Source organism: Macrosteles quadrilineatus, unplaced genomic scaffold (genome assembly GCF_028750875.1).
Source record: "Macrosteles quadrilineatus isolate MER2022 unplaced genomic scaffold, UCM_ALF_1.0 Scaffold_9__3_contigs__length_116548681, whole genome shotgun sequence".
In the NCBI taxonomy this organism is placed as follows: domain Eukaryota; kingdom Metazoa; phylum Arthropoda; class Insecta; order Hemiptera; family Cicadellidae; genus Macrosteles; species Macrosteles quadrilineatus.
The window spans coordinates 69,104,575-69,121,935 of record NW_026542602.1 but is presented as its reverse complement, the minus strand read 5'-3'; the positions used below and the strand labels follow the sequence as shown (position 1 = coordinate 69,121,935).

General features: G+C 34.6%; 1 protein-coding gene across 4 annotated transcripts in view; it reads left to right on the top strand.

The window, feature by feature from the left end:
- LOC129002136 (coiled-coil domain-containing protein 186-like) overlaps nt 1-17,361 on the top strand; it is a 77,697-nt gene that overhangs the window by 54,230 nt on the left and 6,106 nt on the right. For 2 of the 4 annotated variants that reach the window (XR_008491543.1, XR_008491541.1), the window contains 4 exons: nt 8,081-8,458; nt 8,983-9,360; nt 11,057-11,917; nt 14,528-14,823. Coding sequence is in view for 1 of the 4 variants with exons in the window: in XM_054429735.1 (XP_054285710.1) it covers nt 8,081-8,458; nt 8,983-9,360; nt 14,528-14,599 (828 nt within the window). In the remaining 3 variants the exon portion in view is untranslated. Of the gene's footprint in view, nt 1-8,080; nt 8,459-8,982; nt 9,361-11,056; nt 11,918-14,527; nt 14,824-17,361 lie in introns of those variants that run through there. The other 2 variants (XR_008491542.1, XM_054429735.1) reach the window with 2 other exon arrangements.

Genomic DNA, 17,361 nt, shown 5'->3' with positions numbered 1-17,361 from the left:
CGAGGGGTAAATCATTTATGCGTGAGAACTGGTGACAGAGTGTTTTCTATTGACGGAATCAATGTCGCAAATGCGTCGTTATTTAAATGAATGTCATCACGACGCATTAACCTTCCATAATAGGCATGAAAATATTGCATGTGATTCAATTCGTCGGGGGTGTCTATTACCTTGATGAACTCTGAACGTAAAGTCAGCAAAAATGTGTTTGTTTGATGCAGACGGTTGATTGCTGAAAAGGAATTCCTTATCCTTGGATAATGCGGTAACGTCGTAAACACAACTACCATCCCAGGATAATTCCGACGTAATAATCTCAGAAAAGACAAAAAGGAGTTCTTAAAAACTGTAATTCCAACATTTGCTAAAAAATCATTATTACCTAAGAAAAACAACAGTGGCATGTGTGGCTGTATCGCAGTACTATTTAACTTAACAAAACTCTTGAGTTCGGATATTTTTGCTCCAGAAATGCCCTTGACTAGGATTGGCCGTAATTTTCCAGTTGAGTGACGATTGGCTTGACAAAAATTGTAAAATCGAGTGGCATAAGAGTCACCGATTACCTGAATATTTAACGAAGATTTTTCTTGGTTCATGACCAACTCTTAAATTCACCTAACCTAATTGCAATGCGGTGAAACCTAAAACTGCTCAACCGACTACGAACAGAAATGTAGATTCGTCGAATTTACCAAAAGCAATTTGTTTCAGAAAAATCCCTTAACAAAATACAAATGCACATAAACTGGTACAAGCCTTCCTAAATGTAGGCCTACCCGAAATTCAAAAACCTACTCCAAAATGTTGTATCAGAAACAAAACGAAATATTTAATGAAATTGCAAAATGCATTTAAAAAATCTCATTTCTTTGCTTCAAAGTAAAAGATATTTGTCGTAGGCTAAGTCACAAATTTCCAGCTAAAATGAGTAACCAAATTGTTATGAGTACACACACTAACTAAAATTATTGAATTGCTAGCAGAAAACCAGATATTGCTGTTGGCTCTTGACAGTGCTTACTGTAAATGGCGTGGATTCTGGCCTAATTCGAGGGTCCGCCCGGACAAAAACTGAGTTTTAGCAATATTTAAAACAAATTAAATAAATGAAATGGTAACCATAAGCTTACTGGTAACTTAAACTACTATTACCTAACTTAAAAAACTAGCCTAATAATCATTAACGAATTTTAATAACCAAAAAACTGTCTACTGTAAAAGGTAAAGTAGGCCTAGCCTAGTAATTTTTCCCAACAGATTTGCTCTACTGAAAATTTGGACAAAAATGACTAACTAAGGCTTACTAGGGATGACCAATAGTGTGACAAAATAAGTAATAAAGACAATTCATATGACACAATACATTTGACAAGAATAAATAAGGCACAGGTGACAAATAACAACAGTAAATTACACTGGAAAAAATTGGTGACAAATAGGCTATTACATGAAAAATGATTTATTTAATTGGACATAGAACACATATTACACTGACTCTACACTGGTTCACAAGGTGCTGATTTTAATTTAAAATTAATCTGCCCAATGTACAAATAAAAAACACCTTGTGTTTGGCTAAGTGCCGCTATTTAGGCCTAAATATGACAAAATTGGGCTGCAGGTCAATAAATACCATACCTGAGACCTTACACCCACTAAATATTACAGACCAGCTAATGCCTCTTGTTAGGCTTAACTTTAAAATCAAAATTCACAACACTTGTTCACTAAATCCACTGTCCACTGCCTAGGCTCGAAAGGTGGTAAGATCTCCTGTAACATAAAAACAGACAAAACACACACAGCCCTACCTATGTCACACTAACTTAATGATGGGTGGTTACCCTAGCCTAACCAATTTACACTTCCCTACCAATTTACTAATTTTAAGACAATTTAGCTACTAGCCTACCTATTCGGTGTCGGTTAAGTCAGGAAAAAAATGCATTTACTTTTGCCAGGAGAAAAAAAATATATCCCCAGAATGTACACTTAAAAAAAAACTTTTTTACCTAAAAATGAAACTGAAATTGACTAGGTTAAGAACCACGCTCTGCTACCATATGTAGCCGGGGCCGTTTGAGGAGGGGGACTACGGGGTTAAGGTATGGGATGGTGGAGGGAAATTCGGGTAATCAGGAGGGAATAAACAGGGTAATGCTAATAGGTTAGGAAAAGGTGTGTCTGGACCAAACTTAATTTCAGCGTGCTGAATCTGCTACCAATACAATTAGGAAGATTGCTGGGGACCAGAGGGACGGAGACCTTTTACCCAGAACAGAACACTTGCCTAGCCAGCTTTGATTTGAACTAATGGAACTAACTATTTAAATATAAACCTATCCTTCCACTATGAACTGAACTTGGGTAATTACTTACTAATTATTGATGAGCAAATGAGTGATATGTAATTGAATACTGAATGAGAAATAAGTATGAATTGATTTAAACTATTAAGTTACATTCTGGGAACATGTGGATTTGTATTCATGTTTCGAATGGTTGGGCTAAGTTGCCAACTCCTAAATTTCCATAGTCGGGTGAGCCAGTAGGGCTCCCCGCTTGTTACCTGACTTAGCCAACCATTTTCCCTACTTAATTTCTACATATTAACTATTATAACTTATCCCAAACATCGAAGAGAAGTCGTGGAGCTTTTCCGAGAGGTTCTATCCAGATGCCGGTTGACGAAGAAGGAGGACAAGACTAGGAAAGGTGGGGATAGAGCATTGATGCAGTCGCGGCAGGCAACGAGATGAACATGCAACCCGGCTTCGCGAACTGCACACACTATAAAAAATATAGCGTGCCGCTATGCGTCACAAAATTACTTTAGAGATAAATTACATTACTTCACGAAAATAACTGTATTGGGAAATAATGTTTTAAATGTTGCAATAGTATCCTTTAGTGAAATTAATAGTCTCGCAAAATTTAAAGACAAGACAGATTATGTATTAAAAGAAGATTTTATATTTTGTTTTTTTAGATTTTTAATTATCAGGGACTTTAGTGGGAGACAAATTGTTTAATTTTATTTTTGATTGAGACTTAAATTGCAAAGTACCAGAAATGAAAAAGAACTGTAAGGTCATATTTGAATTATCTAAAGTAAATCAATAAGGAATTATTAAATGTTTTGTTATTTATTTGCATCGTATAAAATTTGTTAAGGTAACACATTCCAAACACTTCTCTTGGTTTCAACAATTTTTTTCTCGGTTGTTTTGTTTTGTTCTTAATGTCAATTTGAGAATTTATTTGAGAGTCTATATCGTCTTTATAAATCATATATTGTGTTTGTAAGTTATACATTTTGAGTAGGCTTCCTATTTACCCATCCCCACTGACCAACTGTAGAAAAGGCTACAAGAACTTCATGATTTGCCGTGTTAGCTTCAACATTGTGATCAGAGGAAGAGACTTTGTCAAATTCAATGAAAACTGGGGAAACGCAGCTGGGGCAAGGGCTTTTAAGAAGAGGAGAACTTCAGGCTGCAGTACACTCAATCAATGGCAAAAGCAGTCCAACATCATCGTCAACCACAGTCGATTCATCATCAATGCTGTCAAGGAACGCTGTATGGACTACAGACTATAGACACCGAAGTGGGAGACATCGCAGAAGACATGGCTGTGGTCAAACATCTGAAGACCAACGACTGTTTGAGGAGGCTTTATCGACGCAACTGCTGAGTAAGTCAGCAAACACTTGGTCAGTTCTTCCCCTCCTAAATCTTATTATCATTTTGTTTAGGTATTATTTTAAAGATTTTTATCAGTTTTTGTTATTAAAATTGTTTTTCTTTGTGGATGTATCTATGTAGTTGAGACGCTGGGGACATCGTCTGGAGGAAATGGGGGGATGTAATAGGAGGGTCAAATATTGTAAAGAGGAAGTGTTTGGAAATGTTATGTGAGTAGGCTGGTAGTGTTGTTAAACAATAACTTGTTGTGCTGACCTACTGAAGGCTGTTGCTTTAAGTAGGCCAGTGCACTTGATCAAGGGGTCAGTTTTGGTGGGTAGTGTTTGTGAGGTGCACCGGAGGACAGGGTCCTGCTGGGGAGCTGGAGCCCAAGGCCTTTGGCCTTGGGTCCAGGTAAGACAATGTAAAAGGTTTTCAAAATGGGGTTTAGAGTCTTTTCCAAATTGGGGGTTAAGCTACTAACTAATTTATACAGTTCCAGTCTACTCTACCTTTTTGATTGTTAGTTTATCTTTGTGTTGTTTTGAGTAATTAATAAAGTTGGGTTTTGTAAGCGAGTGCTGAGTTTCATTCCTGAGCTACGTCACCCAAAGTAACAGTAGGTATTCCAAGAGGAATACGACCGTTACAACGTTGTAGGCTACATCCAGTGTGCTGTTGGAGCTCCGGCCTGTTTACATTAAAACAACAAGCATGCTTATTCATAGTGTCTTATTCAAAAGCCTAAACAGCAACTCAATCTTTTTTTTAGTTTACACGTGTTTGTCATACTAACTGACAAACTTCAACACGTTCCCAATAATCAGTTTTTTTTTTATTTACTAGGAGTAAACTTTATTTCATATCAGTTAAGGTCAATTAAACGTTTTTCTATACAGCTATGTCATAATACTTTATCTATTTATTTTATACTAGCTGTGTGCCCGTTCTACGCACGGGGATCTTATCATAGTCAGTTAAAACCTTCTTATATAAAGCACAGCAGTTGGTTTGCATACTTTCAGATATGCTGACTAAACTATTCCTTCGCAAATACAGTATCTGACAGTTTCAAGCCAAAACTAATGCTTCGCAATTAAATGTCACCCGGATCTTGTTGGTCCATATGTTATATCCAATGATTAAACTAAATAAACGGTATCAGCATTCTGACACATACTTTCTCCCATAAGTTTGTCAACAACCTTTATCATGTGTAAGCGGTGAGAGTAAATATACGGAAATGGGATTTGTACAATTTTGTTCAGAATTTAAAGGACTATAACATAATGGTTAAAAGTATATAACGTACTACCTCAACCTCTTAATTTAACACTTTATTCGGGTTGACATTTTCATTATCAAGGCGCTCTTGTCCTTTCCGTGAAACATTGAGAAATAAGGACATTAATGCGTTACCATCATACATACACACAAAAATACCGAACTTAATTAGGGAATCTGCTACGCTTTAAGCATAAAAAGGTACATATAAAATTAGTACTTGAAATCTTTGTTAATGCCATAAAATTTGATCATAACAATTTATATTGGCTTGGACCGGAGATGACTCGAAATTCTGTCGAAATGCTATCTGAATCGGTTTGCTATATGAAATGAAGTACAGTAGGCCTACTATAGACGATTTAGATTGGTAATTTGTAATAAAAATTACCAAAATAGGCCACGAATTATTGATACATAAACAACGTTCAAAGTGTTTGAACAATTCATGATGGTTTGCTGAATAAATGTTTTACTAAAATGCGTTATAGTTTTCTTAGCATAGCATTTTGGAATCCAGACAGAAAAAGCAAAAATTATACAGTTAAGACATCAATTAAATTGAATAGGCCTACGCCTGTAATAAATAAGGTGCAACACCAACGATAACTAATTTGTAAATTACTGTGATGTGTTGGTACGTAAAAATGATTCTTGCTGCTACTAAAGGTTAAAAGGAAAAGAACCAGTACCGTACCAAAAACCAACGTTTACAGTTAAGAACTGTAGTACAGCCGACCAATTATATGCGTTAATCAAGGTTATTGATCTCTTGGTTTTGGATTTTCTCGTAAAAAGTTATCGGCAATCAAAGTTATTTCCCATTAATTGCTTTATTTGTACACAACTCTTAATGTAAACTTATCGGTGTCAGTTTGAAAAAAAACCTTATACAACATAACTTTCTGTTATTTAATAGATTACGTATTCTCTAAACAATGGTTGCTGGTATATATATTAACATTATAAGGAAATGTGACAAAAATCACACAACGTTGGGTTTTTGGACGTTTATAATTTTATTTCTTAAGTACCTAGGTAGGCCGTGTATTCTATGGAAAAGTACCGGTATCAAGGATCGTTGTCGAAAGGGTTGTTATAAATAATTGGGTTAGCATAGGTACCACACGTACCCAAGAGAAGGGCTATGGGCCTATTGGCTGTATGGTCCAGCGATTGCATCACACGGTGAGTAGGAACTATCGACTTTATATAGTCAATGGTAGGAACAGAAAGTGACACATTGGAAAATCGAGTTCAGCATCATCCGTAAACCTCTGTTACAATCACCCACTGCAGTTGTAATTTTTTGCTTTACACTTTACACAACCGCCATTGAAGAGCCGTCAATGAGTGGAACATTGTTTCTAAGCTATTGGCGACGGTCATTAGTAAATTTAAGTTTCCCAGCCGTATACAACACTGATTCAATCTTGATTCAATGTCTTCTTTCTGGTTATCAAAACTCCAAAACAATTTTATACACATATTTCTGGTTCCTGACCTGGATGATGCCTAGTTATTTAATTTACGGTTACACTATATTATTCCACTTGCGATTAATTAAATCCTTTATGTAATAAAAACGTTTTTAATCTCACTTGGATGGGATTTGCCTTCAAAACGTGATCGGAAATGGTTGTGGTGTTTGTAAACAACATTTGTAAACATTTCAGTGACAGTTAGAAAAAATAATCTTGATCCGAACAGCTGTTCGTTGTTTCATAGATGATTATGTGATACAAATTGGAAGAAAACTTGACAAAAATCGCACAAAACTGCATTTTTGAACGGCCGTAATTTTAATTACAAAGTAGTGAGACCATATTTTAATGGCTAAAGACACTCTCGCCAATCCAGTGAATACATTAAAATGACTTGGGTCTTGATAGGTACTCTCGTTTTCCTGGAGAAGATTGCGTAAAATGCCATCTTGAGTGTGTCAGACAGATAGACAGACAGACAGACAGACAGACAGAAATTTAGATGAGACTTGTTTCGGCTTCTTTAATGTATAAAACGTAAAAATAACCTAAAAATGTATGATTCTGAGCAATGTACAGACAAAACTCAATTTTATTTATATAGATAGATAAATTATATGTTGCTATCATATATTGTCCCCAGTTCATCAATATTTTGCAATGAGCAACAAAAAGATTTTGGGCGACTAGTTTAATAATTCTAATAAGTTATTCTAATCTTTCAACGCGGAAATATATGTGTAAGGCTTGGTATGCGTAAAAACTGATTCAAAATAAATTGCTAATTTAGTGGTAACTACGTGTGGAGGATAAGCCGTTGTCTGGACCGGGGGCGTTGCCGCAGGGAATTGCGTGTGGAGGTTAGGCCGTCGGCTGGACCTAGGACGGTTGCTACAGAGAATTACGTTTGAGGGTAAGCCATCGGCTGGACTGGGGGGGTGTTGCCGCAGCGACTCTCTCCCACTCCACTCAGATAGAGAGAGGGGTAGTCGGCCGTGACGTCACCGTTCGGTAGGGTTTGCAGTCGGGAGTCTTTGCAGTCGGGAGCCCTTGACGCGTTCCCATTGGGATGATTTTACTACATTTCTAATTTCCTCCTCGTCAATCAATTATTGTGGTTCAGGTTTTTATTCTATCATGTAATTGTGGGATGGTGCTTCAATTTGATTGAGGAAAAACTGTGTTGAAAATTTAGTTTCAAAATAAATATTTACAAAAAAACTTTTCCCTGTTTGTAACAACTGTTTCATAGGTAAGTTAATAGTTTGTGGTAGGCATAGGCCTAATGATTTCCGAAATACATTAAACTGATCATTTTCATGATTTGGTATTTGACTCTCAGTATCAATGTCAATGAGTAACTTCATCTACCCACAAAATTCGGTGAACAATATATTTTTGCATATGCAGGGAAATTATTAATGTCTAAAAATTGTTAACTCTAGAGTTAGACTTGACTCTCTTATTTTCAAACAAAACATAATAAATTCAGAACATTACAATTTAAAGATCAAATGGTTGAAACATAAATAGGTATAAACTGCTTGAAGTGAAGATAGATCATACAGTCTAACTTTCAGTTACAGCTTCGATGCCGTTTTGAAAATGAGTTTATTATTTTAGGCAGAAAAAATAAGACAACTCGAAGAAGTACAAAAGAACCTCCAAGAACAACTTCATTCCAAGTGTTTGATGATTGAAAATACAACAGCTGCATTTAATGAACTAAGGAATCAATTGGACAGTTGTCAAGCAGAACTGAAAGTTCTAACTGGTGAAGGAAAGCAATTAAGGACCAAGAACGAAACCTTGAAACAAGATCTATCGACAAGCTTGGTTAAATACATGGAGCTAGAAGTCCAGTTTACTGACTCTTTGAAAAATCTTGCTCATCTTAGGTCTGTTATTGCTGATAAAGAAAATGAGATTGAACATATGAAAATTACGATTGGAAGTTTAACAGAAGAGAACAATGATTGCCAGTCAACAAATGTGCAACAGGTAAGAAATAAAATGTTTACTTCTGTACATTTTTTTATACTATGGTATTAACACTTTCTTTTCTTTCATTAACTTCTTCAAAAGTTTCTGATTCATACTATGTTGGGATTAGTAGGTTTCTAAAGTCGGTTGTCAGTTTGACCGGTTCAAAGCTGAGAATTAAAGGAATATGCCGATTTTGGTTTATTGGTCTTCATGCAATATTTTTTTCCATTGCTGGAGACAATATAGATTTCTTTGCTATCACGTGGGATGTTCAAGATTTTTCTATGATTGAGGAGACGATAATGTCATCGTGATCGCATCGTTGCAATCTCGAATTATAGTCTTGATGTTAAACAGTTTTAGAATTTGATTTATTGTCTTCTCAGTAATTTCTTGGTTCTTCTCGGTAAGTCTTGGTTCTGAACTACGTTTACAACCTGATTCCTAAAACTACTTGTGATATAAGTCTTTTAAACAAATAACTTTAGAAATAACATAGTTTTTTCTGTCCTTGGATTGTAAGCTCACTTTGGTTATAGGCGGAGCAGATCAAGAAACATAAAGCAACTGAGAAGAAACTCCAAGACGATCTGCAGTCTAAGAGTGTAACTATTGAAAATACAACCAGTGCTCTAAATGAACTAAAGGAGCAACTGAAAGTTGGCAAAGAAGAGTTGAAGAGTCAGAGAAGCCAAGTGAAGAAGTTGCAAACTAAGTGTGAGAATACAGAGCATGACCTGTCTGTACAGGTGGCCAAGCGTAAAGAGTTGGAAATTGAATTGTCAAACTCTTTAAATCATATAACTAAACTGAACACCACAATTGGTGAGAAAGACAGACAGATTGATCAAGTGAACGAGTCAATAGAAACTTTGTCAGAAAAGAACAAGTCCTATGAATTGAAAGTCAAAGAACTGGTAAGCCAAGAACGTTTCATATTTCAATCTCTGTGCATTTTAATGATTCCCTAAGTCTTTGGGTGTTTAAATATAGTGATTTATAGTGAATACAATGAGTTGTTTAGAAAAAAATAAGTTTTGCTTTTTTGTTGTTTCTAACCATTGGAGTGAAATCACAGAAATGATGTTGGGTCTCACATATTAAATTAAACTTTCATAGCTTTGTGTTTTAAAACGCCATTTCAATGTCATTCATGCATAGGGATTTAATCGTAGGGATGTTTTGGGTTGGAGATTACTTAACTGCTTTGAAATTAATAGTTGATAACAGAGTAATTTAAATAAATATTAAAAATTAGTCAATTAATTTATTTATGACTACATCTATCAGTACAGTTTAAATGCCTTTTAGAAACCCTAAATACTGTTGATTTTCAAAATGCAATTTATTACATGAAATTGTTACAACTTCTTTTGTACCAGAATCAATATGGTTGGGACCCTGTTCAGACATCGTATTCATTTCATTTCCGATGATTACGGCTACGTGATTTTCTTCTGCCATAATGGAAATATCTGTTATCATCTATTTCAATCGTTGCAACACCTTGCTGTGAATCTTTCGCTTTCACATTCTTCTTACTACACGACGACATTAAAAGAGAACGAACGTAACACCATTAATAATTGGACGCCTTTTATAGGCTTTTGATCTAATATCCTGGTTCCATAAAAAATTCACCTCCAGTTCGCAGATACTTTCCTGGTCATCAAAATTAGTGTACATGATCGGCCGCTCACTGCCTTTAACCTTTCAGAACACATAACTTTGTTATTAATTTAAATACAGTAGGCCGGATAGGGATCATTGGATAATTTAATGGTCTTGGGATTAGCGGAACTCTAGACTCTGATGTATGATGTGTCTAGCCTCTATGATTTACAATAATCCCTTTTTTTCCATTGTCGAACAACAAGTAATTGATTTTTCTGTAATCACGGTATTAAATATTTCTGAGTATTCTGTAATATTGGGTATAACTTCACATTGCCCTCTTGCTTATGGAACTAATTATCTTGCATTCAATTTACGCACAGAGAAGTAAGATACAGAGGAAACATTCAATGGTACACTTAAGTCATGCCTAGCACCAGTTGCTTGTGTCTAGTGCAAATTCTATTGGTCGTCCCCTTCCGCTCTCCTTTCCCAGTTCACCTTTACACTACAGCACTCACGCTGTAGGAAGAGCCTGTGCGCGCTACAACTGCTGTTGTAAAGAATAGCTGTTTGTGCTCATCCTTGCTCGGTACTAGTATATTTCCGCCCCACCATTCCAGAGCTAAAAGCGCACGGTTGTTCCATAAGTGCATGTATTGTATCCTCTGTATCTTACTTCTCTGTTATTTACGTCAACCGGTATTTTAAGTTTGATTGCTGTCTGTTTCAAAGCAGTTTGCGGATATTTTATTGACATTGTAAGCTATTTTTTTATTTAGTTGCTTTTTATAAATACTTATTAGTTCATAATCCTTAACAGTTTTACTTATTGAAATGAATGTAACTAGTAACTTTTTATTTATTATTAAAACCGCCTTGTTTTCACCGTTAAATGCATGGAAGATTATTGAAATTACCATATTTTGTCTATGACACAGTGTTGAAATTTATTAATGAATTATTTATTGAAAGTAAAATGTGGTTCCTACTTATCAGGTTGATGTAATTAAGGAACTCGAACTCAGCGGAAACAAGCTCCAAGACATTATAAATTCAAAAACTTTAGAAGAAGAACACCTCCAAGATATGCTAAATGCAAAGTCAAAATTTAAATCCAAACATATCAGAGCGAATTACAGGGAAAAACTTCAGTATTGAACAGATTTAAGGAAGAATTGGAGTCAAAGTGTGTTCCAATAGACTTTCTGCAAAGTAATTTACAGTCAAGGTCTTCAGATGGGGAAAAACTTCAAAGCGAGTTACATGCAAAGTCTTTGGAAATTGAAAAACTTCAACTTGATTTATTGTCCAACTCCTCGAGATAAACTACAAGGCGAATTGAAAACTACGATTTCACAAAGTCAAGAATATGAAAATGAATTACAGTCAAAAATTTTGGAAATAGAAAATCTACAGCCTCAGTTGAAATCAAACTGTTACACAATGGAGAGTCTTGAAAATACTTTGCAGTCAAAGAGTGCAGAGGTTGATAAATTACAAAGTGATTTACAGACAAAATCTTCTGATTTGGATAAAGTTCAATCAGAATGTGTGTCAAAATCTTTAGAGGTTGAAAGTGTTAAAAGTACAATGAACAATCTTCGTAATCAAATCACAGCAAATGAAGAGGAAATTGAATCGTTGTCAAACCAAGTTTTAGAGGTAAAAGTCAAAAGTTTTGAGAAGCGAGATTTGGAATATAATGGTGTATTGGAGCAGCTGATGGAGTGTCGTGGAGTCATTGAAGAGCTTTATAACACAATTGATGAAAAAGATAAGCGCATTCATCAACTTGACTCAACAGTTTTGGCTCTGTCCAAGGAAAGAACGGAGCTACAATCAACCATCTTTTTACAAGTAATTTTTTTATGTTTCAAGGCATGCAAATTTACACATTTGATATTTTCTCATTGGAACTGGAATAATGCATGAAAAGCTAAGCCTTGTATAAGGAGTGGTTGAATTCATAAAAAATTAAGTCTATCTGCATGAAGCTCAAGAATCTGTGCATGAGTTGAGCAAGTATATTGCATGTTTTATGACCTATAAATGCTATTACTGACATAGTTTTGGTTTTTTAATAACAATTTTTATTTACAGCAATCAATCTTTTATAGTTCACATTGTAAATTTTAACTCCTAGCTGAGCAATTTTTGTAAATTATTTTCCTTGGGAAAGCTTAATCACCACAGCTACGCGAGAAAGTTATCTTTATGTTTCCCATTCATACAACACATTGTTTATACATTTTCTACCCTTCTTATTTACATCTGGGCTTCATTGTCAGTCTGAACTAAACTTTCATTTTTCTTTAAATCTTAAATGGCCATTTTTGATTGCCTTACGTTGTTTGTTATTTTAATAGGCATTTGATTTTATCTTTTAAATGTTTTTGTATGAGCAAAGCCTGTTATTAATGCCTGGGAAAAAATAGATTTAGTAAACTAGATCTTAGTAAAAAACATTTCTTAAACATGTATTTAAATTTTTCTTTAATTATTTGCATGTATTGTATTGTCATTTCAAATGGTCATGTTTTTTCTCTGTGATGGACTTATAAAGTTAGGAATTGAGGATGAAGGGGCAGATACACAAGTAAGTTCGTAAAGGAAAAAGTTCTGCAAAGCTGATAGCATACAAAAACTTATTCTCGACAATGGCAAGTGCGGGGGTTCCTTCTGAACCTGCAAGAATGGTGAACATTTTGTGCTGGAGCGTTTTTCTCAGTAGTGCATCTTATCCTTCTTCCTTAATGTTCCAAGTCAAGTGGTTTTTTGTTAAGAACTTGACTTCGCTAATTGTAACTGTAGGCTGAAAAAATTGTATCGTTATTTTATAAACTAACTCAATTATTTATTTTTAATTTCATTTTATATTGATAAAGTGTAGTAGATTATATTTTTTGCTGAAAAAGAATTGTTTTTTATGTAGTAGGCCTATGTTTGTACGTTGTGCATGAAATATCAGTTTACCAATTTATTAGTATTTTATTTAAATTTTGTTAACTTTTTTAATGCCTTACGGCCATTAAGTTAATTTGTCTAAGTTATTTTCATTGAATTTGGATTGAACATTAATCTTTAATCACTGTTTTAAAGCTTTTAACAAACATGTTTGAATAAATGTTAGCTGATCTTATTAATGTCAATTTTTGCACCTTTTAAAGAAAAAAAAAAGTATTGCTAAAGGATATTAATAAAGCATATTACATAAGAAATTGAAATAACTTAATTTACTTTTCATTAAATTTTGGATTTTGTATGTTAAGAAACGAGTGTGAACATTTTAACTTAATTGTTTTTCTACAGAACATTGTAGCACTCACACAAATTTTGTAGAAGCAGGTAGGCCCACAGGTATCATACATGAGATTTTGTTTGAAAACTACTCAAAATATAAAATTGTTAGGTTTAATTATAGAAAGAGCTAGTTGCCTGAGAGTTAAATACTGTTAATACTGTTAATGAAATGGCGACCATACATAGTAGGTATTTTAAGCCAAGTATGAATGGAGATGAGTGTAGGATGAGTGGCGCGATCTTGTAATCTTGTTAGTGACTAAGGCCGACATTCCTTAGACACAGCTTTTAATTAATAGCCCATACAGCTAATGGCAACTAAGGGACCTACAGTTTATAGTGGAATCCGAACCACATTTTTCCTTGGTATATACGAATTTGTCTAATTATCAGGATAGTACTGCGGATAGTCGTAGTACTCACTCGTGCGGATGTTAATCCACACCAGGGAGTATTGCATCCACAGTGCGTGCCTATAAATATCCACAATTCGTGACCTCCTAGTAGTTGGATTACAGGACGACGCCACCCGTCCCAGTCTTATATCTAAAGATACAGAGGACAGGATAATCAGGCTTACCTTAATAATTGAGGCTGCTTAAAGGGGCCTAAGTCGAGATGGGTCCTTATAGATGAAATTCACAATTTGCCTCCATGTCTTCTAGTATAATCTTTGATCACTTGGAATGGTGTATTTCAGTTTGTTTGGTTCGTATGACTTAAAGTCAGCTGGTGTTACCAGGCCCTTTAAGCATCATAGACAACTAACTGTCAATGCATACAGGCAAACATAACCTCTAAACTTTAACAGTGATTATCTCAAAACATCAGTTTTTGAGATAGGCTCATTTAGCAGCTACAGCCTCAATAATTGTAGGCATCCCTTCACGAAATGAATTGTAGTGAAGTGGGGTGCCTACATTTCTTAAGGTAAGCCTGCCTATCCTGTCCTTTGTCTCCATAAAACATAAAAAGGTCAAAGACAATCACTTTTCTTTTTTTAAGTAATTTGTTTTTGCTGTAGTAAACCACTCTCAATTTAAAATAACTGCCAAGAAGTTGATTTAAGTAAAGAATATAAACTCATAGGAATTTTTTTCCTAATTTAAAAATAAATGACTTGTTTTAAACCCATCAATTCTGTCTATATATATAATTTTTTTTCAGAACATATCTACTCCGGACAGACGAAGGTGGAGTTTTTTTGGCAAACTTGTCAAAAAGGAACCATCTGAGTAAACCTCAGTGCTGATAACATTGCACTCTTATGTTATTTCACTTTTTAAGCAAGTCTTGTCTGCCTTTAAAATTGTTAACAAAGCTATTATCCAAATTAGCATAGGTTTTAAAATTGAAAAGAACGTGTATTGTTTTATCCTACTATAAAATTGTTGTGATTATGTAAACTTGCAAACCACATAGTACCCTATGTGATTGTGTTCTGTGATATAATAAAATTTATTGTAATTATTGTAATGTTGTTTATTCTAAAAGAATATGTTAAGTGAAATGTGATATCTTTTATAACTTAGTGTAGTAATAATTTACAAATAAAAAACTTTTTTAAAACAAAATGTTTTTAAACGCACTGAAAAGTAGTTATTTTTACTTTTTCACCACAAATATTTAATAAAATCCCAATTTTATAATTATTTGCAAATCTACATGGGTTAGGCTTTCTAATGACCCATTAATTAACAAAATCGGTCCAGTAGAAGTCTAGATTTAGTTGTAAAAGTTTAACAAAAATATCCCAAACTTTTCTCATTACTATAAATTCTGAGGTTGCTCAGCTTTTTTGCAAATAACTTTTAAATGGTGAGGAAATCGACCAAAGTGGAAGGTGATATTCTGAAAGGGAATAAAATTTCCTACAAATTGATACCATGCACTTCTTGTAGATGTTAAAAAATGGCAGCTAAAAGTCGCAACCAAATAAAAAGTGTGAAAAACACCATTTTCAATGTATTTCTTATGGAAAACATGTTTTTTTTATTTTTCACCATAAATCATAACAAAAACAAACTTTCATAATTATTTGCAAATCTACATGATTTAAGCTTTCAAACGACCCATTAATTAATAAAATCGGTCCAGCAGAACTCTAGATTTAGTTGTACAAAGATTTTTAAAACTGAATTATATAATAGAACTAGCTGTACCCGCGGGCTTTGCCCCGTTTAGCTTCATATGTGAGCTCGTTCGCATGGCTTAATCACGTCCTGGTTGAAGTTCGTTCGCTACGCTCACTCACCTTTAGGTTGGAGCTCGTTCGCTGCGCTCACACGTCCTGGTTGAAGTTCGTTCGCTACGCTCACTCACCTTTACGGTTGGAGCTCGTTCGCTGCGCTCACTTGCCTTCAGGTTAGCTCGTTCGCTACGCTAACTCGCCTCCCGGTTGAAGTTCGTTCGCTACGCTCACTCACCTTTAGGTTGCAAATTAGCTTGTCATAAATTAAAAAATAATAGTGCTGCACTCTGTTGGTAATCCTTGTAACTTAAATGCTATTGAACATCACAGAACAGAACCAACTTGTTTAATTGAAACAGCTGTTATGATTCATTAATTCCATTTAAATATGAGTACTCTTTAGGTTAACATGGGAAACTCCAGAGCCACTGGGGCGGAGCCCGAGAGTCCGATCAGAATAAAAACCACTTAGTTTTCCTATTTAATGCCTAAAGAATCAGTGTACCAAATTTCAGCCTCCTAGGTAAGTGGGAAGTGGGAGAATTAGTGATGAGTGAGTGAGTGAGTCAGTCAGTCAGTCAGTCAGTCAGTCAGTCAGTGAGGGCTTTGCCTTTTATATATATAGATAGGCTAGATAATCACTGAAAATTGAAGAGCAAAATTTGTATCAACTTTATAAATTTACATCAGCTGTGTTCCTAAATTCACCAGATGTTCTAATTTATTATTTTGAGCAGTCTTTAAAATATTTACTTTGTTTTAGTGAAATATAATTTGTTATAACAGCTGGTTGAATAAAAAATATTCTATAGAACTAGTTAGTTTATTTACTCTGTGATTTTGTCATTGATTATAGGAAATAAGTAAGATTCTATAACCATTGCTGTATATGAATCGTAGCTCACGAATGTTCAAAACAAAGCTTATGAAAATTATTTTACTACTTGACTTTTTGAGGAAAGGTTAGGAAAATAACAATGATCACATGTTTTAATTCATCTTGGAAGCTTTTTCTTTACTATACATTTTGAACTGCTTAGGTTATGCTTGAATTAGTAATAGACACACTATACAGTGTGATAGAAAAGTCCCGAAACGGTTAAATATTTTAAAAAATAATGCAGATAGAGCTAAAATACTTGGTACAAAGTTACAGGGCATAAAACTCTATTTTAACACATATTCAGTGATCCAATAATTCTTCAGGGGGACGGCCCACAAGGAGTCGGAAGAAAATCTTAAATGGAAGCATAGGTCAATATGCACATCAAATTAAAGGTCTATTTTAGTAGAATACAATGCCACAAACTAAAATAGACCTTTAATTTGATGTTCATATTGACCTATGCTTCTATTTAAGATTTTCTTCCGACTCCTTGTGGGCCGTCCCCCTGAAAAGTTATTGAATCACTGAATATGTGTTAAAATAGAGTTTTATGCCTTGTAACTTTGTACCAAGTATTTTAGGTCTATCTGCATTATTTTTTAAAATATTTAACCGTTCCGGGACTTTTCTATCACACAGTATACAGTTTTAATGGACTATTCGATTCCCATACGTAGGACGGGCCAAAAGCTCATTGATTATTAAGATCGAACGTACCTGAAGCCCGCTGCTGAATCACGAATGAACAATAATTATGATTGTAATCGTTGAATTATGCGTGAGTTTAATTGAACCAGGAATTAATACATGTTCCGTGTTTAAGCATCTACGCAACCTAGGTGAATAAGAATAAGAATAAGAATATATTTATTTCCAAAATTACAAATTACAAAAATTACAATCGTGGCTGTAAAGCAAAGTACA